At 40.0% G+C, this 25,390-nt stretch overlaps 1 protein-coding gene and 3 non-coding genes across 6 annotated transcripts; 1 reads left to right on the forward strand and 3 right to left on the reverse strand.

Annotated features, from left to right (window-relative positions):
* Nucleotides 1-1,691: 1,691 nt before the first annotated feature.
* On the reverse strand, nt 1,692-19,285 carry tubd1 (tubulin, delta 1). 3 transcript variants are annotated; one of them, XM_034168089.1, is made up of 8 exons: nt 18,983-19,280; nt 13,642-13,792; nt 8,560-8,776; nt 8,239-8,470; nt 5,915-6,079; nt 5,528-5,656; nt 2,284-2,467; nt 1,692-2,041 (listed from the first exon to the last, which is right to left on the reverse strand). In XM_034168089.1, the coding sequence occupies exons 1-8, from the start codon at nt 19,131-19,133 to the stop codon at nt 1,936-1,938; spliced, it is 1,335 nt and encodes a 444-aa protein (XP_034023980.1). In that variant the 5' UTR covers nt 19,134-19,280; the 3' UTR covers nt 1,692-1,935. The 3 variants fall into 3 exon arrangements, with proteins under 3 accessions (XP_034023980.1, XP_034023981.1, XP_034023982.1); XM_034168090.1 differs by having other exon boundaries at nt 13,642-13,789; nt 18,983-19,276; XM_034168091.1 differs by lacking the exon at nt 5,528-5,656 and having other exon boundaries at nt 18,983-19,285.
* A 253-nt stretch (nt 19,286-19,538) lies between these two features.
* Nucleotides 19,539-19,611, reverse strand: trnav-aac. Its single transcript has one exon. It is a non-coding gene; the product is annotated as a tRNA-Val (tRNA).
* A 165-nt stretch (nt 19,612-19,776) lies between these two features.
* trnav-aac lies at nt 19,777-19,849 on the forward strand. The gene has a single exon. It is a non-coding gene; the product is annotated as a tRNA-Val (tRNA).
* A 1,825-nt stretch (nt 19,850-21,674) lies between these two features.
* On the reverse strand, nt 21,675-21,747 carry trnav-cac. Its single transcript has one exon. It is a non-coding gene; the product is annotated as a tRNA-Val (tRNA).
* Nucleotides 21,748-25,390: the final 3,643 nt, after the last annotated feature.

Here is a 25,390-nt window from a genome sequence, read left to right on the forward strand (position 1 = left end):
ATGCCGAGTTGCATTCCAAGAACACCATACCTACTGTGAAGCATGGGGGTGGACACATCATGCTTTGAGGCTGTTTTTTCTGCAAAGGGGACAGGACGACTGATCCGTGTTAAGGGAAGAATGAACGTGGCCATGTATCATGAGATTTTAAGCCAAAACCTCCTTCCATCAGTGAGAGCATTGAAGAGCATGACAATGATCCCAAACACACCGCTCAGGCAACAACGGAGTGGCTCCATAAAAAGCATTTCAAGGTCCTGGAGTGGCCAAGCTAGTCTCCAGACCTCAACCCCATAGAAAATTTGTTGAGGGAGTTTGCCCAGCGACAGCCCCAAAACATCACTGCTCTGGAAGAGCTCTGCATGGAGGAATGGACCAAAATACCAGCTACAGTGTGTGCAAACCTGGTGAAGACTTAAACGTTTGACCCCTGTCACTGCCAACAAAGATTGTTACAAAGTATTGAGTTGAATTTTTATTATTGACCAAATACTTATTTTCCACCATAATTTACATATAAATTCTTTAAAAATCCTACAGTGATTTCCTGGATTTTTTTCCCCCTCATTTTGTGTCTCACAGTTGAAGTATACCTATGATGAAAATTAAAGACCTCTCTCATCTTTCTAAGTAGAACTTGCACAATCAGGGGACTGACTAAATACTTTTACCCCACTGTAATTATTCACATTCTTTGTTCAGTACTTTGTTGATGCACCTTTGGCAGCAATTACAGCCTCAATTCTTTTTGAATATGATGTCACAAGCTTGGTGCACCTATCTTTGGGCAGTTTTACCCATTCCTCTCTGCAGCAACTCTCAAGCTCCATCAGGTTGGATGGGGCGCGTTGGTGCACAGCCATTTTCAGATCTCTCCAGAGATGTTTGATGGGATGCAGGTCTGGGCTCTGGCTGGGCCACTCGACATTCACAAAGTTGTCCTGAAGCCACTCCTTTAATATATTGGCTGTGTGTTTAGGGACATTGTCCTATTGAAAGATGAACTGTCAACCCATTCTGAGGTCAAGAGTGCTCTGGAGCAGGTTTTCATCCAGGATGTCTCTATACATTGCTGTATTCATCTCTCTCTCAATCCTGACTAGTCTCCTAGTTCCTGCCACTGAAAAACATGCCCAAAGCATGATGCTGCCACCACCATGCTTCACTGTAGGGATGGTGCCCGGTTTCCTCCAAACAAGACACCTGGCATTCATGCCAGAGTTCAATCTTTGTCTCATAGACCAGAGAATATTGTTTCTTATGGTCTGAGAGTCCTTCAGGTGCCTTTTGGCAAACTCCAGGTGGGCTGTCATGTATGCTGCAGAGACGGTTGCGCTTCTGGAAGGTTCTCTCTCCACAGAGGAATGGTGGAGCTCTGACAGAGTGACCATGAGGTTCTTGGTCACCTATCTGACTAAGGCCCTTCTCCCCCAGTGGCTGAGTTTAGATGGGTGGCCAGCTCTAGGAACAGTCCCAGTGGATCCAAATGTCTTCCAATTATGGATGATGGAGGCCACTGTGCTCATTGGGACCTTCAAAGCAGCAGAAATGTTTCTGTGCCTTTCCCAGATTTGTGCCTCGAGACAATCCTGTCTCTGCAATTCCTCTGAATTCATGTTTGGTTTGTGTTCTGACATGCACTGTTGACTGTGGGATCTTATATGTAGACAGGTGTGTGCCTTTCCAAATCATGTCCAATCAACTAAATTTACCCCACGTGGACTCCATTTAAGCTGTGGAAACATCTCAAGGATGATCAGTAGAAGCAGGATGCATCTGAGCTCAATTTGCACAGTACATACTCTTCCAGTATAAACACAATGCATCAGTATGTGCTATCACTGCAGATATTGCACAAAACCAAAATGCCTTCTCATGATAATTTAAAGTCAGCGCTGCTCCACTTGAGATCCAAAGATAATGTACTTATTTCTACTAGTGCAGTTGACTGTAGCTGGAGATGACTTGTTCTAAAGATGTGAAGTTTTCCAGAAAATCCTCCTCTGAGATCCCAAACTTAATGTAATGGTGGACGTAGGCCCTGTAACAGAGAAATTATTTAGGGGAGATAATGCAATTTTATGGACAGAGCATGAAGTTTAATGATGCATTCTGGCACCATTTGAAATGCTTCAAGCTTTGTTTAACCAAAATCCCAAAGCCAAACTTTATAAATGTACTCGTGTGCGGCATAAACTGCTGTCTGCCTTTTACACTGAAGGATTAAATTGGGTTTTAATTGTTCACACTGCTTCCTAAAAGCTGAAAATGTCTGACACACACCTGGAGGCAAACATATTCCAGGCTTTTCCCACCATGTTGTCCAGCGATCTGAGTAGAGCCTGGCTGTTGCTGACAAGCGTAGCAGATTTTTCATATTTATTAAAGTGCAGGGGGGATTTCCACACGTCAAAGGCAGCTTCTGGTGAGAGCCAGGAGGTGTACAGGGCTGGGTCCTCAAAACCAGCTGGAGGAGAAATAAAATTAACACCTTTTTGCTGCATAGCAGGAAGTTTTAAACCATGTTTAACATATTAAAATATGTGGTCCAGAAGTACCCCATAAAAACTGGGATTATGCAAACAAAGAAAAAAAAATGTTCTTTTAGAAACTGTGGCCTAACCGGAGAGACGTTACTCAAGGGTCACAAAACAAAAAGGTTTTTAAAAATTAACCTTTCACATCTAATTGCTAAAGCACGGGCTGTTACTAACAGCACAGGCAGATTAAACCCAATTTTGCACGTAACTCCTTCAAAGAGCACTTCGGTATGAATGGGAAGCTCAGATTTAAGCCAGTGTTAAGTTTCAATAACTATTTTAAACATTGGTGCTGGAAGGATAAGCTGCAAGTTTAATGGCACAATTTACTTGACCCAACAAAGTAGTTTCCATACAAGTAATCTGTTTGCCAACCCTTTAAAACTACAAATTGCAGGATGTGGTGCCATCTAGTGGTGAGGTTGCAGAGTGCATTATGCCATTGCCAGTCACAATTTTTTTGCCTCCATTTTTGGGTTTGTGACATGGATTTATGTTCCCTTGCCGTCTGATAAGCAGTATGTATGAGCCTCCTTTTCACAAAAGGTAAAATTCTCAAATTTGTTTGCCTGCACTAGCAACCAGGAGACAATATATAAGGGAGCAAGCACCAATTCTGCTTTTTTTTTTTTTTTTTTTATTAATAACTTCAGTCCCTTTTGGGTTGCTGTATTAACATGGCGGCCCCTATGAAGGGTCCTGTTCCAATGTATCTATGAAGGCCTGGGGATTCTCCCCCAGAAAAAATTGAAATCTGAGATGCATTCTGGTGCATTTACAGGTCTATTTACCCACCAAACAATCTCCAGAAAATTAAATTTTTTGTTAGGTCAAGTCAATTTTTCCACCACCCCCCCCCCTCCCCGTCTTTTCACACAACTTGTATTGTGCTACCGGCCTTTAATCCAAAAAACATACACTGTGGTTCAGAAAAGTACACAGTAAATGACAATTCAAAGAACTCAAAAATAATAATTTTCAGTATAAATTCAAACTGAACAAGAGAAGTATTTATGGTACATTAGTGCATCAACTTGTTCAAGCTTCACTCCTGAGTTTTCCTAGATTTTGCAAGAGCTTTAGAGCTACTGATTATCTCTGTTTTCACATTCTTGGCCACCTTAAAATCCTTACAATTTTTTTTTTTTTATTTCAAGATTAATCTCTGATTACTGTAAATTTTGAAGTTAAAAAAAAAACTTTTCTTCCATTAGAAAACTTGTAATTAAAATAGTTTTAATAAAAAAAAGGTTATTTTGAAATCTTTGATGCTCATCTGTAAATCAAAACCATAATTTATCTGTTGTTCTTGAGATTATTTATTAACACTATAAGGAACCTTGGGGATTTATTTTTAGACAAATAAAATGGCATGAAAAGTAATGTGTACATGTAGTAATTGTAGATTCATTCAGCAAATGTTTAAATGATGTGGAACAAGAAATATATTCTTGAGGTCGGTGCTACGTCATTTCAGCAAAGTGGCCAATCCGAAGGCAAGATTTTGTGCTTCTGTGACTGGCCGCTCGGTGAAAACACGCTTGGGCTGTATGCTGTTCTATGTAAATCAGCCGTTTTTTTTATTGTCTTTAACTTGCTTTTAACTGTCAGCTGACAGCTATCATTGCCTGGAACAATGAGATTTATACACCACGCTGACCTGAAATGAACCATTCTACATTAAATTGACAAATCTGACCCCTTATTTTCACAGACTAATCCTGCCCCTCGAGGTTAAACGCCCGGATAACCAACCTCGAGAATTTGTTAAAATACAAATAAATATGAAACAGCACTGTGCTATTTTCTTAAATCACTTGACAGTTAAAAAAAAAAAAATAGAAAAAAAAATAAAGTTATTTAAACTTGAGACTTTAATTAAACACTGTGTCGCTTTATTTGGTAATAAAAACAGTTTGAACACTCAGCTTGACAGTGAGTGATTCAACATCCTGCAGCTAAAAGCTAATTTAGCTGATGAACTTCAGCAGGGCACTAACGTTATGTATTATTTTCACTCACTCACCTCTGACAAGTTTTGTCCGCTGCTCAATTTCAGTTTTCAATTTATTTTAATTTATATAGCTCCAAATCACAACAGAGTTGCCTCAAGGTGCTTCACACAAGTAAGGTTTAACCTTACTAACCCCCAGAGCAACAGTGGTAAGGAAAACCTCCCTCTGAGGAAGAAACCTCAAGCAGACCAGACTCAAAAGGGTGACCCTCTGCTTGCGTCGTGCCACAGACACAAATTACAAAACATTTCAAAAAACGAACATACAAGAAATGTTTCTGGTGCACAGGACAGTTTCCGGAACAGATACCACACCCATCTCAGGATGGAGCCGCACCTCAAACAGAGAAAAGAAAAAAAAAAAAAAAGCAGAATCAAGCATCATTAATGAGTTTGAGTTGGGCTCAAACTCATTAATCATGTGACTTGCAGACAGTTAAACTCTTGTCTGTATGCTAAAGGCATTAGCATTTTTAGCAGCTGGTAGGAGCGTCACCCGTTAGCTCCACTTGATGTATGATTACTGGAGTAAAAACGCAGCTCATAACTTAACGTTCACAACAAAGTAAACTGTTAAAAGAACCACTGCACAGTCCCCAAAAATATGACTTAAACTCCCAAACCCAAAACAAAGATAACCCTTCTTCTTGGGATTTTATTGGCAGCTTGCAAACACACGGTGCATTACTGCCACCACCTGTTTGGGTGTGGAACTGAATGAATGGATTGTTGTCAAAAATAACCCGGAAACATTTACCACGAGAGTAAAAACCCGGATTACCAGTAATTTCCAGAAAACTTTCATTGATATGGCATACGCAGATTTAACCAACTTAATGACCAAATTCCCATCCCTGGACTAAATCCCCACATCCCTGTTCATCCGGTACGATCAAGAATCAAAGCTTCTAATGTTTTACATTTTTTTGAGACGCTTACACAATACATGACAATTTTTCTCTCTATCTCTGACCTGTCTCTGCGCTGTAGATGTCTTTTCCTCTCAGTATAAGCAGGTTGGCCAAAGATTTGTTAAAGCTGGTTCCAGTGAGAGTCCTGCTACGCTCAGAACTGACAGGCAGACGAACCTGCCAGTCTATACCTAAAAGAAAACCAACTAAATTTAGCAAAGATGAGAATCCATACTTCTGAGGACAACTTCTGCCAACTTTGCCTTGTCAAGCACAAGGTATTGTGTGGACAGCTCAGCGTGCTTCAACAGTACAGAGCTTTCATTTATAACAGCTCAACCCACCGTCCCCTACATGCCAATTTGTCCTTCAGACTATGAATTCGTCTCCAAACAAAACTCATCATAAATTAAACTGTGAAAATCCCAAATCAGAATGAGAAAACTGACCTTCCTCCATCTTGGTGTTGGAGATGAGCATCTGTCGCAGGTGTTTGAGCAGAGCGGGCCAGCTGAACGTGCTGTAGGCAATAGAGGAGTTTGGCATCTGAGGGATTGAACACACACTGAGCAGCTTGTACTCTGGGTGACACGCAAGAGTGCTCACCAGCTCACCTGTAGGACATAAAGAGTAACGAACAGAAAGTTGGTTCGTAAGCAAGGTGATGACAATGTTCACAATAACCAGTCATTCTTTTCTATCTGCTGCTGTGGCTGAATCATGAGCAGAAATATGACGACATGATGCTTTAAAAAAAAAAAAAGTATTTCAAAGAGATTTGGAAGTTACTGACAAGCAGGTAGGATAACAACAAAAACATTAATCCTACTTATTAAGAAGGTTGGGTAGGATTACTTTGAAATGTAATCCAAATGTATGTACATACATACATGTAATCCACATGTATTCTTTCAAAGTAATCCTACCCAACCTTGCTTATTAATAAAGCCTCTATTGGTTTGGACCCATGAAGGGTCCATCTCAGTGATGTAGCGCATCCAGAAAGTATTCACAGTGCTTCACTTTTTCCACATTTTGTAATGTTACAGCCTTATTCCAAAATGGAGTAAATTCATTTTGCCCCTCAAAAAATTCTTCTCACAACACCCCATAATGACAACATGAAAAACATTTTTTGAATTTTTTGCAAATTTATTTAAAAAAATAAAATAAAATACATACATGCATATTCACACCCTTTGCTCAATACTTTGTTGATGCATCTTTGGCAGCAATTACAGCCTCAAGTCTTCTTGAATATGATGCCCAAGCTTGGTCCACCTATCTTTGGGCAGTTTTGTCCATTCCTCTTTGCAGCACCTCTCAAGTTCTCAAGGTTGGATGGGGATCGTCAGTGCACAGCCATTTTCAGATCTCTCCAGAGATGTTCATTCAGATTCATGTCTGGGCTCTGGCTGGGCCAATCAAGGACATTCAGAGTTGTCCTGAAGCCACTCCTTTGATATCTTGGCTGTGTGCTTAGAGTCATTGTCCTGCTGAAAGACGAACCATCGCCTCAGTCTGAGGTCAAGAGTACTCTGGAGCAGGTTTTTATCCAGCATGTCTTTGTACATTGCTGCATTCATCTTTCCCCTCAATCCTGACTAGTCTCCCAGTTCCTGCCATTGAAAAACATCCCCACAGCATGATGCTGCCACCACCATGCTTCACTGTAGGGATAGTGCCTGGCTTCCTCCAAACATGACACCTGGCATTCACACACCTTTGTCTCATCAGACCAGAAAATTTCTCATGGTCTGAGAGTCCTTCAGATGTCTTTTGGCATACTCCAGGCGGGCTGCCATGTGCCTTTAACTAAGGAGTGGCTTCCGTCTGGCCACTCTAACACAAAGGCCTGATTGGTGGATTGCTGCAGAGATAGTTGTCCTTCTAGAAGGTTCTCCTCTATCCACAGCGGAATGCTGGAGCTCTGACAGAGTGTCCATCGGGTTTTTGGTCCCCAATCCCTCAGTTTAGAAGTGCAGACAGCTCTAGGAAGAGTCCTAGTGGATCTGATCTTCTTCCATTTACAGATGATGGAGGCCACTGTGAAGAATGATCAGTGGAAACATGATGCACCCGAGCTCAATTTTGAGCTTCAAGACAAAGGCTATGAATACTTACGTATCGTACATGCGTTTTCTTAGTCTGGTTATTTTTAAATTTGCAAAAATCAAAAAAAAAAAAACTTTTCACATTGTCATTATGGGTATTGTGTGTACAATTTTGAGGGAAAAAATGAATTTCATCCATTTTGGAATAAGGCTGTAACATAATGTGGAAAAGGTGAGGTATTGTGAATACATTCTGGATGTACTGTATGTGTACATTGTTTGTGCATGTAGCCATTTACCAGTGTGTTAGCTCTGGTGTTGATATAGGTTCAGGTTTGACTGTATTAGTCATCATACCTAGTCCTAGCTCGCCCTCAGCTCCAGCAATCAGTGCTGGAACAATAGGCATGTCTAATGTGTCCTGTAACTGTCTGTCCCAGAAGAATAGCTGGTATGTTGTAGAGGTTCAAGATCTTTAATGCACCAATTGCTTATGCACAGCTGGAAGTGCCAGTAGAAATGCTGATATGTTGCAGAGATCCAGCCCCACTGCTAGTAAATAACCAGGCTGCTTTACAGTGAAAGCGTGTGAAAAGAGACTCAAAAACATTCAGACAAACTGTTAAATCAAGCATATACTTGATGTTTTTGTATTAGGAGGACACAACTTATCCTTCCACACTGCTGCTGTGTGTGCATGCATCACTGTCGACTCTCACCCAAAGGATTTCGGCAGTACTCTCCAAGAGAGGCTCCGGTGAGTGAGGGCTGCAGGACGCTACCCAACTGCTGTGCGATAACTCTGTTGACGTCACCAAAGGAGATGTGTTTGATGTTGAGCAGCTGACTGCAGATCTTGTGCACAGTGTCATTCTCGTGCACCAGGATGCCATCAGACAGCTGGTAGAGATGAGCCAGTGTCAGCACGGAGTTGTAATTCTGGACAATAACCTGAAAGGACACGGTGCCAGGTTGAGCATCTTCTGGTCCAGTAACAAACCCGTTTATTATTGACTGTACTTCACAGCCGGCCTCCGTACCTCCCCAGTCCCGTACGGCCATGTCAGGTGGTTAATGATGAAGGAATTTGGGTAGGTATCTCGGAGACACTGAGTGACGTAAGTTCCGACCCCTGACCCCGTGCCCCCTGCCACACTCATCATGGCCACGAGTCCTGCCAATCGGTCACATCGCTCCACCTCTTGCCTCACCAGCTCCTCCACCTCCTCTCTATGACGTGGCCCGTGGACGCAGTACCTAAAATGTGAGCCGAAAAGAACGCAATTAACCTTGCTTTCTCCCTCTAATTTTTAAACATTGGAGGTCCGTTTCCACACAACAAAGAACACAATTCTGAAATAGACATAAAAACTGCCATATCACGCACTAACCACAGATATATAATTTTCATCTAAAACAAAAATATTTGTTGCAGTTGGTTTTACTTCCCTTTGGGGAATTACATTTCTTTTATACGTGTGCCACAAGCTGACAAACAAGAAAGAAATTTCCATTGATCAAGTGAAAGTAATATGTCCAAATAACAGTGCCTGTCATATTAGCTGACATCTTATTTAATCAAATTTACTCAACTGAAGTGTAAACCGGACCGGCCTCAAAACATATCAGCATTCAGTTAGCAGTAAGACAATACAGGATAGAACAAATTAACTCTCTTCATATAATTGCTAATTTGAGTTATTGCTGACTGCGCTAAGCAAGCAAGTGTACTCAGTACAAAGGGCTCCATGCTGCCAGTGTATAGCTGTGGGTATCACAACTATATCTCATTTGATAAAATTTGGCCCTGCTGAAGTATAAATGGTTTGAAAACAGATCAATGTACTCTTAAATTTCAGGGAGATGTAATAAGACTACTGGATAGTAGAAATTCACTCCAATCATATAAATGCTAATTTCTTGTTGATTAGTGACTAGCAATAGCGGCATACTCAGTACAAAGTGCTACATGCTGCCAGTTTATTGCTGATCGCTTTTCCATCTATATCAGAAGCTCAACGTGCTTTACATTGATGCCTTACAGTCACCCATTCAACCACACCGATGTCAGGATGCTGCCATACAAGGCGCTCACTACACACCGGGAGCAACTTGGGGATTAAGGACTTCGCCCAAGGGTCCTTAATGATTTTCCAGCCAGACAGAGTTTTGAACCGAGGATCTTCTGGTCTCAAGCCCAACGCTTACTCACTAGACCATCACCTCCCGTGTCATTTGACAAATTAATGTACCAACGAGAGTAGCTAACTAAAAAAAAAACGTCTATGGTGAGATCAAATAATGCTCAATAAAGAATCTTCCACATTTATGATAATTTCATTCTTTTCAATATCTAATAAGCAATGAATTTAACTGATCTTTTTATAGGTAAGATCAGTTTTAATGGCCATTTGGCATTGTGTGCATGTATTTGTACTCAGAGTTTGCAGAACATATGGTCTTATTACAGATTTGAGGTTGTTTGTAAAGTGACTAAGATGATAATCACAATGATGTCAGTGGCTCTTGGAAAAAAAAAAAAAACTTGCCATTTTTTTTTTCCATGACCCCTGGGGTTGCAGCACCTACAGCACTACCCTCAGACAATTTTGAAATATTATTATATGGCTAAGACGGTACGTGCGCTCTGATTGGGTGATTTCCGGTCTGATATTTTCCCAAGTCAAACCGTTACTATGGCAATCGGCCCGGATCACGTATCAGATTTGCGACTTTGTTTATAATTTTCACGGAGCAAAATAAAACAAAACAAAAAGCAAACAAAGAAATTATGAGCAATGAAGAGGACCATTCTCCCAGGAAATTTTATTACACTGAGGAGTTTGAATTGGAGGAATTAACAGCAAATGAGCTTGAAGTGGACATGCAAAATGAAGACCAACAAGATGAAAACACAGCTCCAAACAGCCAAATAATAAACGAATTATTAATCTCGCTTGCTCGGTTAATAATCCTTTATTACATGTAATCTGCCGCAATTAGTAAATTAAATGAGACCTATTTCTCAGTCTCATTTTAGTCATAAAACGCATATTTTCCCATATTTGGCAAGATGACAAAACTATAACAGTCTGTCACATGGATTAGAATACGGTGTTATTACTATTAGTATTGGACTGTTACTGTTCTGTCTCTACATTTATCAAAACATTTGAGTTCAGCAATTTGTGCTTTTATAACAACTGATAGTGTCTTAACATGAACAAAAATAAAATCTGATACAAGTAAAGCTGCACCTACTGTTCATGAAGTCACCAATATCAGTTTTAGTTCTCAGGAACACTGATTTGGAGTTAGTCTTATTCACGTCTATGAATTGGAAAGGCAATAACATGGATTTTTCCATCCAGTGCTGACATCAGCATTTCTGTGATGCTCACAATTTACGTGTTGCGCAAAACGACACGTTTATCATATGTTCCTCCACATGAATACTTCACGCCCAATCGCCCATGTAACAGAAAGAACCATAAATGCAGATTTAGCAGGCTAACATATCACGTTTTCATGGAGACAGTTTGAAGTAAATTCATCCTAAAGATAGAGAAAAACATATGAGATCAAAGACTTACTGGGAGTATTAGCTTTTCTATAAAAAAAAAAAAAAGCAATGATAAAAAAGGTCGGGTGAGCGTTTCAGTCTTTTACTTGAACTAGGCCCATTTGAATTTATTCCTGATGAACTTTAAATTGTCTCCCTGCAGCAGAACGTATTCATTCATTTGCTTTGTCGTTTCAGCACAACACGGAGCTCATTTTAAAATCTGTAATGGCGCCTCTCATTTGCTACTGTGTGAACAAGTGCCGGCACGTTACATTTATTCTTCAGTCTTGGATCAGGACGTGAAAACGTAATACTTATCCACTGTGGCTTCTCATCAGAGATGTTTCCAAACAATTTTACAAACACAAACATCATGAAATCAGACCATAAAATCTAACACAGGACTGGAAAACAAAAATAACATGGAAACATTCGCCATGGACAAAAAAAAAAAAAAAAAAAAAGATAAAGATTTCTGGGAATTCCTGGAAAACCCCATCACTGAAATCAACAACTCTAATTTGAGACCATGGCGCTCTGTCAGAAAAGGGTGGATTGTGCCCTCTGGGTCAGGGGACAGTTATTGCCCCAAGTGGAGGAGTTTAACCCTCTACCACCTACCTAATTTTAGTTTGTCAGTATCTCACAAATAAGAAGTGAAACTTCCCATCGATGGCTTAGAAGGGGTTAAGTATCTTGGGGCCTTGTTCACAAGTGGGGGTAAGTTGGAGCATGAGACTGATAGATGGACTGAGGTGTCTAAGAATCAGTTGGGTGTCTGGGTTTACACTCCTGGACAGGGTGAGAAGCTCGACTATCCAGGAGGGACTCAGAATAGAGTCGCTGTGTCTTCACATTGAAGTTAGCCAGTTGAAGTGCTTCAGGCACCTGATCGTCTCCCCAGAGAGGTCGTTAAGCCACATTGATACTTGGACTAATTTGATCCCCACACTGCCATGCCAACGTCCCACTTGATGCCACACAATATTATACTCTGACATGTGCCACAAGCTTATGGCAAGCCAACAGTGGATGCTCTCATTTTGGCCAAACAACGATATATAGTTTCTGACATTCTGTGTTAATACGCGCCCACGGCCGATGTGCTTGATGAATTCCTGCACAAAAAGTAGTTCCCATACTTGCGATGACAGTGCGTTTTCATGGGTAACAAAAACATCAGGAGTATATTTGGCATAATATTTGGTATAAATATATTTAGTATTTAGGAGTATATTTGGTATAAATCTTTTGTGTATCTTGTGTGTTTTTAAGCCTAAATGACCATAATTCAATACTCACATACTCATCCAGCAGCATCTTCTCATGTTGGCAAATTCAGCGCTGGGTCACGCAAAAGTAGTCCAGCAAGCTATCCCACAATTCCAAAATAGCAGAGATGTCACTCCAACGAAAGCGCCACGTCGAGCAGTGTGACACTATATAAAGCCTGTGCCATATCATTTCGTAGCTGATGACGCATTTGCTCTCAGAACTTGGCTGATGAAACCATTCTCATCGATCGAGCACATGCTGTCTTGTGCTCGTCGTGCGGTGGAGAACACTTTTGAAATCTTGTCTCAATATGGATTGGTAAAACAGTTGCATTTTCATTCCTTCTTACGAGTTAGATAATGTATCTGTAATGTTATGTTTACTGTAGATGTAACATCTCATCATAATCTAATTTCAGATGCCCTGAGCACAATGACACACAGCATTTTCAAATAGGTTGCGCAATGTTCATGACTACTTCATGCAAGTGGCACGAAATTTATGTATGCCAGAATTTTGAACATTTCAAAACTATCTTTGTACACTGGCACGCAGCCCTGCACAGTTCACGCAGACTTTACAACAATTTATGTTGAGTTTACTCATTGGCATGCAATATTGTGTGACAGTGCTGGGATCAAACTTGTGCAAGTTTCAAACTGCCATTTCAGGAATTGGTCAAGGATAGAGAAACATGGGATGAGCTGCTTTGCCTGACGCTGCCGTGACCCGGACCCTGATAAGTGGCAGAAAATGAATGAATGAATACTGTTACTATGACAGAATGCTTATCCACGATCAGTTAGAGCAGGGGTAGGCAACCTGTTCCAGAAAGAGCCATGAGGGTGCAGGTTTTCTTTGCAGCCACTGACTCCACCAGGTGATTTTACTGATTAATATCACTTTGAGCAGATGGAATCAGTTAATCAGTGAAATCACCTGGTGGAATCAGTGGCTGCAAAGAAAACCTGCACCCTCATGGCTCTTTCTGGAACAGGTTGCCTACCCCTGAGTTAGAGCCACGTCCAGACACATATTCTCAGATTTTAGTCATGTTTCACATTTTGTCATCTGAAAGAGTGGACATCACCTCACTAACGTCCAGGCGACTGTATGAAATGATCGACTGTAATGATCTATTTGGATGTGAAGGGGGGAAATACACGTTTTCATCAGTGTCATACTAATTAAACTTTTAAGACACTTCGATGTGAGGAATCAATCAGACACTGAGGTTGTGGAAGCTTCAGATGTGTTTAAAGAACTGATTAATTGCTCTTACCCATTAGCCCAGTTGTTTCCAGAGCCCTGCTTCTGGCTGAAGTGGGAAGAGTCTCCGTACCTCCACCTGCTGCACTTTGCTGCTTTGCTCCGTATGTTGTCGATCACTTTGGGCTCCATGTCGATCAGAACCGCCCGGGCCACAAGGTCTGCTTACCGAACACACACAAACGGCTCGTGCTGAAACACTGACATAAACACCACCAGGAGTGGTATTCGAATGGAAAAGGGAAAGAAAGCTTTTAGTTTTGCCTCCCCCTTTTCTTGGAATGCCCTCCAAATGGAATTGAAACTGCCTAGGCTGGTTTCAGTGACAGCTTTCTGATTGATATTAGAAAACTGACAACGGAAATCTTCTGGACAATGTGTATGTCTTAAACCCTGTATTAGACCATGAGCTTTATTGTGTTAGAGCTTGCATTGTTATTTAAAATAATTATTATAATTATTGTGTCCATAGGTTAGCTGCTTGTGTTTGTATCTTATGGCGGATGTGTTGTTTTTAATATGTATATGTCACAGACATGAACGAGCGAAGCTCTTCAGCATCTCACCATGTCATTTAGGTCCTTCAGACTTCTTTTTGAGCAAATGCTTTAGGGGAGCATTAGCATGGCTAAAATCTTTCTCACACACACACATATACCCCAGACTCCCCCCCCCCCCCCCCCCCTTTTAAGCATTTTTTTTTTTTTTGCCTTTCAGCTTCTTGGGGGGGGAGCTCCACCCCCAGACCCCTCTAATTAGAGCCCTCTTAACCCGCTGCCACTTTAAACATTTTTTTTTAATGTAGATGTAAATTAATATTCAAGTTTTCAGCTAGTTGACAATAGGGCTGTACAATTTGGCCAAATGAACGTATCTCAATATTGTCATACAAATATGATATACAATATGACTATGATTTGACACAAAGTGCAGCAACAGTGAAAATTAAACATTCTTAAAACAAAACAGTAATAATACCACACTCATTTTGCTCTCATCATAAGGTTAGGATACTGTCCCCTCCAAAAGTATTGGAACACTTGGAATTTCACACATTTTAATTTGTTTATGCCATTTCAAATACAAGAAATACAAAAAATAAAAAGAATAAAAATGTCTAAAATGATCTTTCTCAAACTCAAACTGAAAGCAAATCTCTAAAACACGTGTGTCAAACTCAAGGCCCGCGGGCCAGATGTGGCCCGCCATGTCATTTTATCTGGCCCACAAGTGGTTAATTGGTTGTAAAAAAACAGGTTGTCTTAAAATAGGTCTATGTTGCTTTAAATTGTTTTGACCATAAACTTCATTTCCCACAATACACAGCGATTATGTTACCCGCGACGTGTCGGCCAGAAGCCCTTTGGTGACAGCATCCTGCCACTACATCGCAGTATCCACAAGTGAAATTCATCAGATTGAGACATATCCACAAATTATCCCCAAATGTCCAGGAAGCGAAAGATTGATGCAGATGGAAGGCAGTTTCATGAAAGATGGGAAGGCGAATATATGTTTGTGCTTCAGGGAGAAAAAACGGTATGTCTTGTGTGCTATGAGGCAGTGTCGGTCATCAAAGAGTACAATCTACATCGGCATTTTGAGACCAAACATGGAGCCAAGTATGCTGAAGTTAGCCTTCAAGAAAAACAACAAATTGCAAAAGAATTAAAAGGCAAACTGCGATCGCAACAGAATGTGTTCACAAAAGCCACTACCAAAAATGATGCGGGAGTGAAAGCTAGCTTTATTGTGGCTGAAGAAATCGCTCGCGCTTCAAAGTCTTTTTCGGAGGGTGCCTTTTTGAAGTAGTGCATGCTGAAGGTGTGTGAGCAGGTGTGCCCCGGCCAGACAGAGACTTTTAAAAATGTCAGTTTGTCAAGAAACACCATCACGGACCGAGTCAAAGAGCTAGCAGGAAACCTGTTAACACAGCTGGCCGAAGAGTCATGCAGTTACACAGCTTTTTCATTAGCTGTTGATGAAAGCACAGACAACACCGACACGGCACAGCTATCTATTTTTATTAGAGGCGTAAAGTCAGACCTCTCTGTCACCGAGGAGCTCTTGGATGTAGCTGCCATGCATGGGACCACAACGGGACGGGATATTTATGAAGCGGTGGAGAAGTCCGTAAGTAAAATTGGATTGCCCTGGGAAAAATTGGTGGGATTAACTACAGACGGTGCACCTGCAATGAGTGGAGAAAAAACCGGGCCTGGTTGGATTAATGAAGGACAAAATGCAAAAAAGTAACTGTTACATGCCTCTGATAACATATCATTGCATTATCCACCAAGAAGCTTTGTGTGGAAAGGTGCTGGGGATGGAGAATATAATGACAACAGTCATGAAAACAGTGAACTTCATTCGGGCGCATGGCCTGAATCACCACCAGTTCCAGCTGTTCTAACTTCAATAAGTAATAAATACAGAAAGTTATTTAACAATACGTTACGGAGTAGTTACATTTATTATACATTATATTTGGTTACATTTATACAGTTTTACAGTTACATCTGGCCCTTTGAGGGCAACCATTATGCTAATGTGGCCCTCGGTGAAAATGAGTTTGACACCCCTGCTCTAAAACGTGGTAATACCTGTAAACTAGAAGCACTCAGAGTGCAAACCTCCGCCAAGGCCATGGGGTCACTGACGCCATAACATCTACACGCCATGGAATCACTGAACCTAAAAAAGTCTAACAATGATGTTTGCTCAGTAGTAAAAAAAGTTTAATCTGCTGTGACTGGATAGCATGTATCCTTAGCGCTTGGCATCACAGTTTATTGCAACTTGCACCTTTCCCAGAAGCTACTGTCATCTGAGCACTGATATTGATATTGCATGTGCTTATAGACAAAAACAAATAGACAAAATTCAATGTATTATTTAACTAAACTGCAAATATATGAATTTTTTTTTAACATTTATGAAACACTTCTCTAAACAAGGCTGTAGGGTCACTGACCCTAAAGAGATTCCCTCCTTGGCACAGTGATCTATTTCTTTTTGTCTCTTTCTCTAAAATTATATATAATAATCATTAGATTAATATATAAACAAAAATAAATTTAAGAAATGTTACAATTTGAAAACAAATGCACCCGAACGTGATGACAGCTGCAACTGCTTAATGCTAACTTTTAACACTGAAAATGCCATAGACATGCTAACGCGTTAGCATCGGGATCCGGATCGTGATCGGGATCACCACTAAAATTTAATCACTTGTTCCTCTTGTCATTTCCAACCACTCCACAAAATTTCCTCAAAATCCGTTCAAAACTTTTTGAGTTATCCTGCTGACAGACAGACAAACAAACAAACGCGACCGAAAACATAACCTCCTTGGCGGAGGTAATAATAATCAGTTATATTGCCAGTTTTCTTCAGACAAGTCAGGGGATGGAAACATGAACATTTCCAAGTCACTGAATATGTCTTGAACTTTATTTACATCAATTATGAAGAAATACAAAAGTTTCTTTCACCAAAACATCAAATCTAGACTTTCATCTCAAATGTACTTTCTGTCAAATTGTAGCTGAACTATCAGGTCTTCTTTTTAAGAAAATCCTCCTCTACACCACTTCATCAGGAAGCTGGATTTTATATTTTTAATTAATTTATATCAAGCTGTAGAGATTTGCTTTCAGTTTGAGTTTAAGGAAGATAATTTTAGGGGAAAAAAACTATTTGAAATGGAATAAACAAATTAAAATGTGTGAAATACCAAGTGTTCCAATACTTTTCAGGGCAATTGAGAAACAATGAGGAGCAACATCTTACATCTCATATATAGTGCAGCAGATAAGAGAATATTTAGAGTGGAATTCTGTAAATGGTGATACAAGCATCAAATTTGGCACAAATAATCCATAGACATGAACTTTTTTGAAAAAACTGATTTGCCACTTGAATTTTCAATAGGCAGCCAGGTAGGGGTCAACTGAAGAATTACATGGGTCAAAATTAAAAGACGCTCCAATCATATTGAAAACTGCACCACATTATTCGCCTGATCATAAAGATTCCAAAAAAGGTATAGTTTGGACTGTCTATGACTGAATGTTATGGAGTTATGAGGTAAAAGCAGCAAGAATGTTAACAAATGTCAGTTTCAGTTTGTACAGGGGTCAAAAGTTAACGTTGCTCCAATTTTGTTAAAAAATGATGCAAATCATTGGTAGAGTTAATCAGATTTTACAAAGTAACAGTTTGCATCATGTGTCATGCTTAGTTCATGTTACAGGGTAACATGCTTGGAGACCAAGCATTCAACACTGTCAAAAGTATTCCATTTATTAATCCTATTAGCTCAACCAACGCTTGTGTCTGAAATATGTCAGGCATAACAGGTGCCTGACATGCACCTGTTAAATCAGACACAAAAAGGCTGTGATTTCACACTTTTCTGCTTTTAATCCTTTGTCTCCCATCATATTGTATCACGTACACGCTGATAAATGGATCAGAAAAGTCTGCACATTAACAGCACAAAGTTGGTAAAAGGAAATTGTACAGCATACCTTTGATTTGGAGGTGATGATTGTAGAAAGAAAATCTTATTGAGGGTCAAATTATTCCAGAAGAAAGCATAATCCAGAGACGGAGAACTTTAAAACTGTCACACACATCATTGCATAACACGGAGTTACAGAGCAGCAGCTGCATAAATCAGGCTTTAAATTAATTAAATAAATCATCATAAATTGTAAATTTGATAGCTTAACTATTTTTATACTTATTTTGATAGCGCCTGTACCTGGATGTGTTGCTGTATGTAGTTAAATGATTTTAAAAACTGTTGAAAACATAAAAGGTCCATTCTGTAGTTCAGCGCAGCTTGACCCAAAATGGCACCATGTTCTGAGTTGACGCCACTCTATGGTAGGCTATCTCAGCTCCCGCTGTAATCGGTTTTTTTTTTTGGTTTTTTTTGCTTTGCCTTCTTGGCCATGGCCCATGGGTCATGGCCCAAGCAGAGGGTCACCCCTTTGAGTCTGGTCTGCTTGAGGTTTCTTCCTCAGAGGGAGTTTTTCCTTACCACTGTTGCTCTGGGGATTAGTAAGGTTAGACCTTACTTGCGTACGCGTCACTTTGTTGTAATTTGGCGCTATATAAAAGAAAATAAATTGAAATTGAAAATTGGCCAGATCCCCCCGCGAAAGAGGTCTTGATCTCCTTAACTGGTTAAATGAAAATGAAATGAGGAGGCATTCTGATCATTTATTAACCGTTAAGATCCGTGTACTTTCACCTATGTGAGCGTGGCGTGTGAAATCTAGTGAATATGGTTAGATTTAGTGCAGAAACATTCAGTCTGAGGCTCTTCGGGCCTCTCTCACCCCCGCAGGCCGAGCGGTGGAAGAAGCGCTCCTCGCTGGCTGTCCTGTACGCTGTCCTCTGTCTGTCCTGTCCATCGCTGCAGATGACCTCAAAAAGCTCCTGTCCCACCTGGTTTCCGCACTGACCGAGCTGCACCGTAACCACCGACATTCTGTTCTCTCTGGTTTAGAAAACACCGCCACAAGAAGTTATCGTAACATTTCCGGTGGTCAATACTTTCAAAATAAAATTTCAGTCGTCGACTGTATGTGCCGCTTTGCACCACACGTTAGAAAAAAATATTATTTTTACGAAATATCGCGGCTAAAACGGAGTAAGAAATGTGTGTAAGCAATCATTTTAAATACCGTTTTAAAAATAAGCGCTGGGTTTGAAAGTGTTTGTGGGTTTCGTTTGAGGCGCACAGGAAGTATGAAGCCAGCCCGCTTCGTCACATTATGTTCGTTTTTCCTTCAGTCAGCGCTTTCGGTGAAAAGTGTTGTTATTATGAGTAACATACTACAAAGAGAGTCGTCGTGTAGCTATTTACGCATTCACATGAGTGTAAAAGAATAATGTTTCCGCCCGGTTTCGAACCGGGGACCTTTCGCGTGTTAGGCGAACGTGATAACCACTACACTACGGAAACCGGGTGTCTTGTTGTGTTAGCTTTTAAACATATTGAAGCATTAATAGAAATATCGTAATGTTATGTTTTTGTAATTCACTTCCAGAGTACAATCAATTTACTAAAAATCTGCATGTAGTTATAACACCGGTACTTATTACATTTATATAAAATGGTGTACCTGTAGTTTCCGTAGTGTAGTGGTTATCACGTTCGCCTAACACGCGAAAGGTCCCCGGTTCGAAACCGGGCGGAAACAGCATTAATTTTAGACAAACGCGTAACTCTGATATGTATTCATTATAAGGAACAGGGAGGTGTTGGGTGAAGAATAATAAGTTTCAATTTAATCAATTTTTTCAAGCACAAATATCCCATAATCCCTTGCGCGCCAGAGAGTCGCTGTAGTCTAAAACAACATATAGAATCCACATAACTGCAAATGAACATTATACTACCGAAATGTGATTTTTTTTTATGCTTTTCATCGCGTTAATAATAGACTGCATGCATGAAACCCTGAAAACTCGCTAAAACAAATATTCCAAATAATCCACGTCTGCTACATTTAATTTGCATGGATCTTCAGACATTTTCTATATATTACTCTGGAACAAAAGGACAAACAGTGCTGTAAAGGACAATAAGCAGGGAGTTAAAAGAGCAAACTTCACTTTCCCCCAGAACAACGTGAACAGGAAGCGATCACAGCGACTCCCACTGAAAATAACGGAGGAGCAACCTGAGCTTCTCGCGTGTTTAAATAAAACAAACACCATAACAACTTCTATAAACCCAGAGAATATAGTCACAAGAGTTTTAGGCACAATATACAAAGAGGTTTTTGTTGCGATGTGAATGCTGTTGACTGTGATCAGAGCATCTCAATGCAGTTTTCAATGTTAATAAAATCTCGCAGAGCGGAGATTTTGTGGGATTTAAAACCTCAATAGCACGAATAACAAACAAGCACCACAAGAGGTCACTAGCACTAGAGGTGGGCGATACCGGGCATTTTGGTATTGATCCGATACCAAGTAAATACAGGCCCAGTATCGCCGATATCGATACCGATACTGATACTTTTTCATATTTAAGCTTCATAGATCCAAAGGATCCAAAAGACCTAGGATATAATTTCGCCAAACACTGTACATGACAACAAAATACTTTATTATCACAATCAACATTTTTGTTTAAAAAATATCACTCAACACAACTTAAAACAAAATCTCCTGAGGTAGAGGGCTGACAAACCACAATACAAGGGTGCGCTACTCTGTGTTGTGTGACACAGCACAGCGCTGGTCTTACAGACAGAGAGTAGACTTTGATGAATCTGCATGCGCAGCAGTCAGTGTGTGCGGGAGAGAAAAAAAAGCTTGAGTATCGATCTTTTTACATGAGGATCATTCAATATAAATACCAGCGTTGGTATCGATATTATCGATATTAGGATCGATCCACCCACCTCTAACTAGCACCTCAACTGGGCAACAAGAATAGAGCTTGATATGTAGATTAAGTGAAATTAAAAAATATATCATGTTGTAGACTAACATGTCTAAAACAGTTGTTGCATAGTAGAACTTGATGAACTTAATCAGTCTTCTGCCACCAGAACCACCAACTTCAATCATATATAAAACTATGCTCAAATCAATCACACAAACATTAAAAAATCTGGGCGATAACAATCTGTAGTATGTGAAGTATTTCCATCCCTGCAGAGTGCATGAAGATGTCAAAGTACACCTCCGGAGTGCTCCTTTATTTATAGCTTTTAACCACCATGTGCTTATTTTAAGCGTTTTTCCTTGTCAGGGGGATACACTCTGGGAGTGCGTGCTGCACTGTATTTACAGCCTAAAACCAACGTTTTCCTGCGTTACTCAGTGCAGCCAAAAGCAGTTTCATTCCTTCATCACGGGCCCGCCGCGCGCTCTGCGGAAGTTGTGCCGTCTCTCGCTTTGCACTTCTTAAATTTGCCTGATCCGCAACAGATGCCCAATTTGAAGCACAATAACGCAAAGAATCACTTACTTCCGCTGTGGTCCTCACGTATCATCATCATAACACAAAATTGTTTCCGCCCGGTTTCGAACCGGGGACCTTTCGCGTGTGAGGCGAACGTGATAACCACTACACTACGGAAACAACATAGCGCTAAAAGAGACATAAATCGCAGACATGGATATTGATTATATTTGTGGTCGTATAAATGCTACATTTGTTGTTTCTGTTTCAATTGTCAATGGTTTTAATGTATTTATTCTAATTTTTTATGACGTGTCACTACTTTATACAATAAGATGAATTATGTAGTGTAGCGGTTATCACGTTCGCTTCACACGCAAAAGGTCTCCTGTTCGAAACTGGGCGGAAACAAACCTGTTCTTTCGAAGCAGTGTTTTCAAAATCCCAGAGCTAAAAACAAAAGAAAACAGATCAAATCAAGGGTTGAGTTTTCCATGTGTCTTTTAGCAAAATGCAGATGAAATTTCAGATCTCAGGAAGAAAACACTTTCTGAAAAAAGTTAATCTCTCCAATCACAGCAACAACAAAGCCTGGAACTCCTTCAGGAATATCAGGGGTGTCTTGGCTTCCTTCTTGTAAAGCTCACAAAAATCTGGATCTGGATCACCTCCAAAATTCAGTGGCATCTTCCTGCCCTAATATCTATTGGCTGCAAATTTGGTGAGAATCTGTGAAGTAGTTTCGACATAATCCTTCAAAAATGAGAAATCTTTATCCAGAATCTGGATCCAGATCCAAATCACCTCCAAAATTTAGTGGAGTCTTCCATGCCCTAATATCTATCTGTGGTGAAACTTTTGTAAAAATCAGTACAGTAGTTTTGACATAATCCTGCTAACAGACAGACAAATAAACAAAGATTATTTTATTCTGTCCTTGGCAGATGTAAAAAGGAATGGGCTGTAAAATTGATGAGTTCATTGTTATACTGAAAGGTACCATCACGTATGCAATCGATTTGTCTTTGATATTTTTATTTCATTTATATCATGTTGTAGATGTACATGTCCTAAGGAGATACATACATTAACTCATAATCCACAAAACAAATTATACTGTTGCCCAGACTACAAAACGGTTATCAACTCAACACAAAGGTAACATGTGCACACTACAAAAATGTTTACTTAAATAGCCAACATTTCAACAAAGCAACATACTGTTCTGAGGGTTTAAAAGTAACAGTGCACAGGTCATACAAACTCTTTATGTTCCAGTCTGAGTGGATCAGATATAAAATCTCAATCATTACAAAACAGAAAAGTGCAAATAATCACACCATAGATCTGATGAACCCAAATAAGATTCAGTATGGATGATAATCAAAGAAACTTGAAGCAGGGAAACAAACAGTCCATTCTGAGCCTATACAACATACAATCTGTTGTTTAGAAATATGTAAGAAAACAGGATACAAACAAGGATAAAAGTGCACTAACAAAAGCAGTCAAATTAAAAGCTAAAGAGAGACACAAGAAAATCTCTTCCAAAGATAACACTCAATGTCGTGATTTATCTAAAAGAAATATATACATTTATATTTTATCATGACAAATCCATTAAGCCAGCCAGACAGTGCATGATGATATTCTACAATACGGACGTATCAGAAAGAACATAATGTAAGGCAGCAGTGTACTGCAGAATGAGATGTCACAAGGACAGCCCACTCCATGCAGCAAAATGGTAGTGGGGTCAGGAGCAACACAGCAAGTTGTTGACCAATGCGGGATTAATATGAGATCAACTTGGGGAATCCTAGACACCCTCATGCATCAACTAGAAGATGAGAATACTAGGAATGGGACAACTAATCATAAGAGCTGACTACAACTAGCTAACATCCGGCAAGTCGACTAGTCAAAAGCCATTTATTAAGTTCATCTAATCCTTAAAAGAACAGACTTGCTGGAGCTGCCACCACTCCCTTCACTTAGTTATGAAAGTGTATGAACCTTGGCAGGTGAATTAGTCAGTTCAAACACGTCATTTCTGCCTGTTAAATGAATGCATGTATTGTCTCCGTGCTAATGCTGTTTTTTGTATTTGTGATATTGTCCTCATATTTATTCAAATGTCACATTTGAGTATCACCATGAAGATTCGAAACTGGCTTAATTCATTCAGTGTCAAACTTAGTCACCGACTAATGTTACCTGACTAGTTGACAAATGATTGTCATTAGTTGTCCCAACCCTAAAGAATATACATATGCACACAGAGGTCCTGGCAGAGAGTGCTCCTGGTTCTTGTTTCTTTCTCTCCACCTCACTTGAATTCATTATGGAACTTTGTGAGCTGCATATTGCAGAGGGTGCAACTAAAGCAATCTTTAATTCTTGTGAGACGGCCCCATCTCAACAACATGCAGTATCCTAACACAGTTACAACATACATTACAACGCCGCAACACTGTGTGAGTTTCTATACAGTCTGCAATGTGCATTCCTTCGTGTTATCGTGTAGTGTGCAGCCAGCTATATAACTGCCATAAAAAAACTTAAAAATTCCTGAATACAAATAATATCCAAGATAAGTACCAAATATGACAAAAAGTAAAAAAAAAAAAAAAAAAAAAAAAAAAAAAAATCAAGAAGTATATTCATTAAATGTATAATAAAATTTTGAATTAAAGTCAATGTCAACTCCAAGAGGAATGAAGCCTGGAGGCAACAAATCCACACAGCCTCCCAACTTAGCAGTAAGATGTGAAAAATCACCCCCTCCGTCTATGCCAAAATACTGAAGAGAGGATGCTTAATTTATTGGGGGTGTGAACAACACAGCTTCTGGAAAAGCAGAGTTTATGACATGGTATATTACTCCGATGTTTTTTCTTTGTCCATCTTGTCAGGTGAAACCTTTATTTGAGCTTGACGGCACCGATTTTTGAGCAGAGACTTCTTTTTTGGGCGGCTACCTTTCAGTCCGTAGCACTGTAAAACTCGCCTGACTGTAGTCAGTGACACTGCTGTTCCAGCAGTTTTCAGTTCATGGCAGGCCTGAGCCGTAGTGGTTCCTGGGTTGTTCTTGACCATCTCAACCAATTTCTTCTCAGCTGAGGGTGACAGTTTGGGTCTTCTCCCAGACCTGGGCAGAGTGTCCACACCTCCTATTAACTTGTACTTGCGTATAGTTGTTTGAACCGATGACCGTGGAATGTACAGTTGTTTAGAAATGGCTCCTAGAGACATTCCTGACTTGTGTAAATCGACAATCCTCTTTCTCAGATCTGGACTAAGCTCCTTGGACTTTCCCATTGCGCTGTGTGTTGGTCAATTCTGCTCCAGAAAAAGAACAGTTCAAAGAGATTATTAAAAGTCAATTATTACCACAACTTTCAGAATAAGTGGAGTTAAACATCTAACCACAGCTACACACAACAGCCTGCACACAAACACATCATCCTGTCATCCAGCCTCACCATGGAAATGAATTTAGGACCACCACAAATGTTTTGTTTTCACCCATGTCCGATTAGTTTGCAGACTGTCTGCTGCAGCATAGTGAAATCCTCAAAATCAAGATGAAGAAAGGCCTGGGTATGCACCCTGTAAAATACAGGGGTCAAAACATGAGATTATTCCCAGATTGTTAACTCATTAACAATATGCTACTGTCTTATATCATATATATTATCTTGAACAACTCCAGATTAAAAGGGCACAGAAATTGACTGTGTGAGTAGCTATGGACTAAAAGTAGGGACGGGGCCAATCCGATCCAATATCGGTATCAGGTTCTGATACCAATGGCATTCAT

The sequence above is a fragment of the Thalassophryne amazonica genome, chromosome 4, assembly GCF_902500255.1.
Source record: "Thalassophryne amazonica chromosome 4, fThaAma1.1, whole genome shotgun sequence".
Classification (NCBI taxonomy): Eukaryota; Metazoa; Chordata; class Actinopteri; order Batrachoidiformes; family Batrachoididae; genus Thalassophryne; species Thalassophryne amazonica.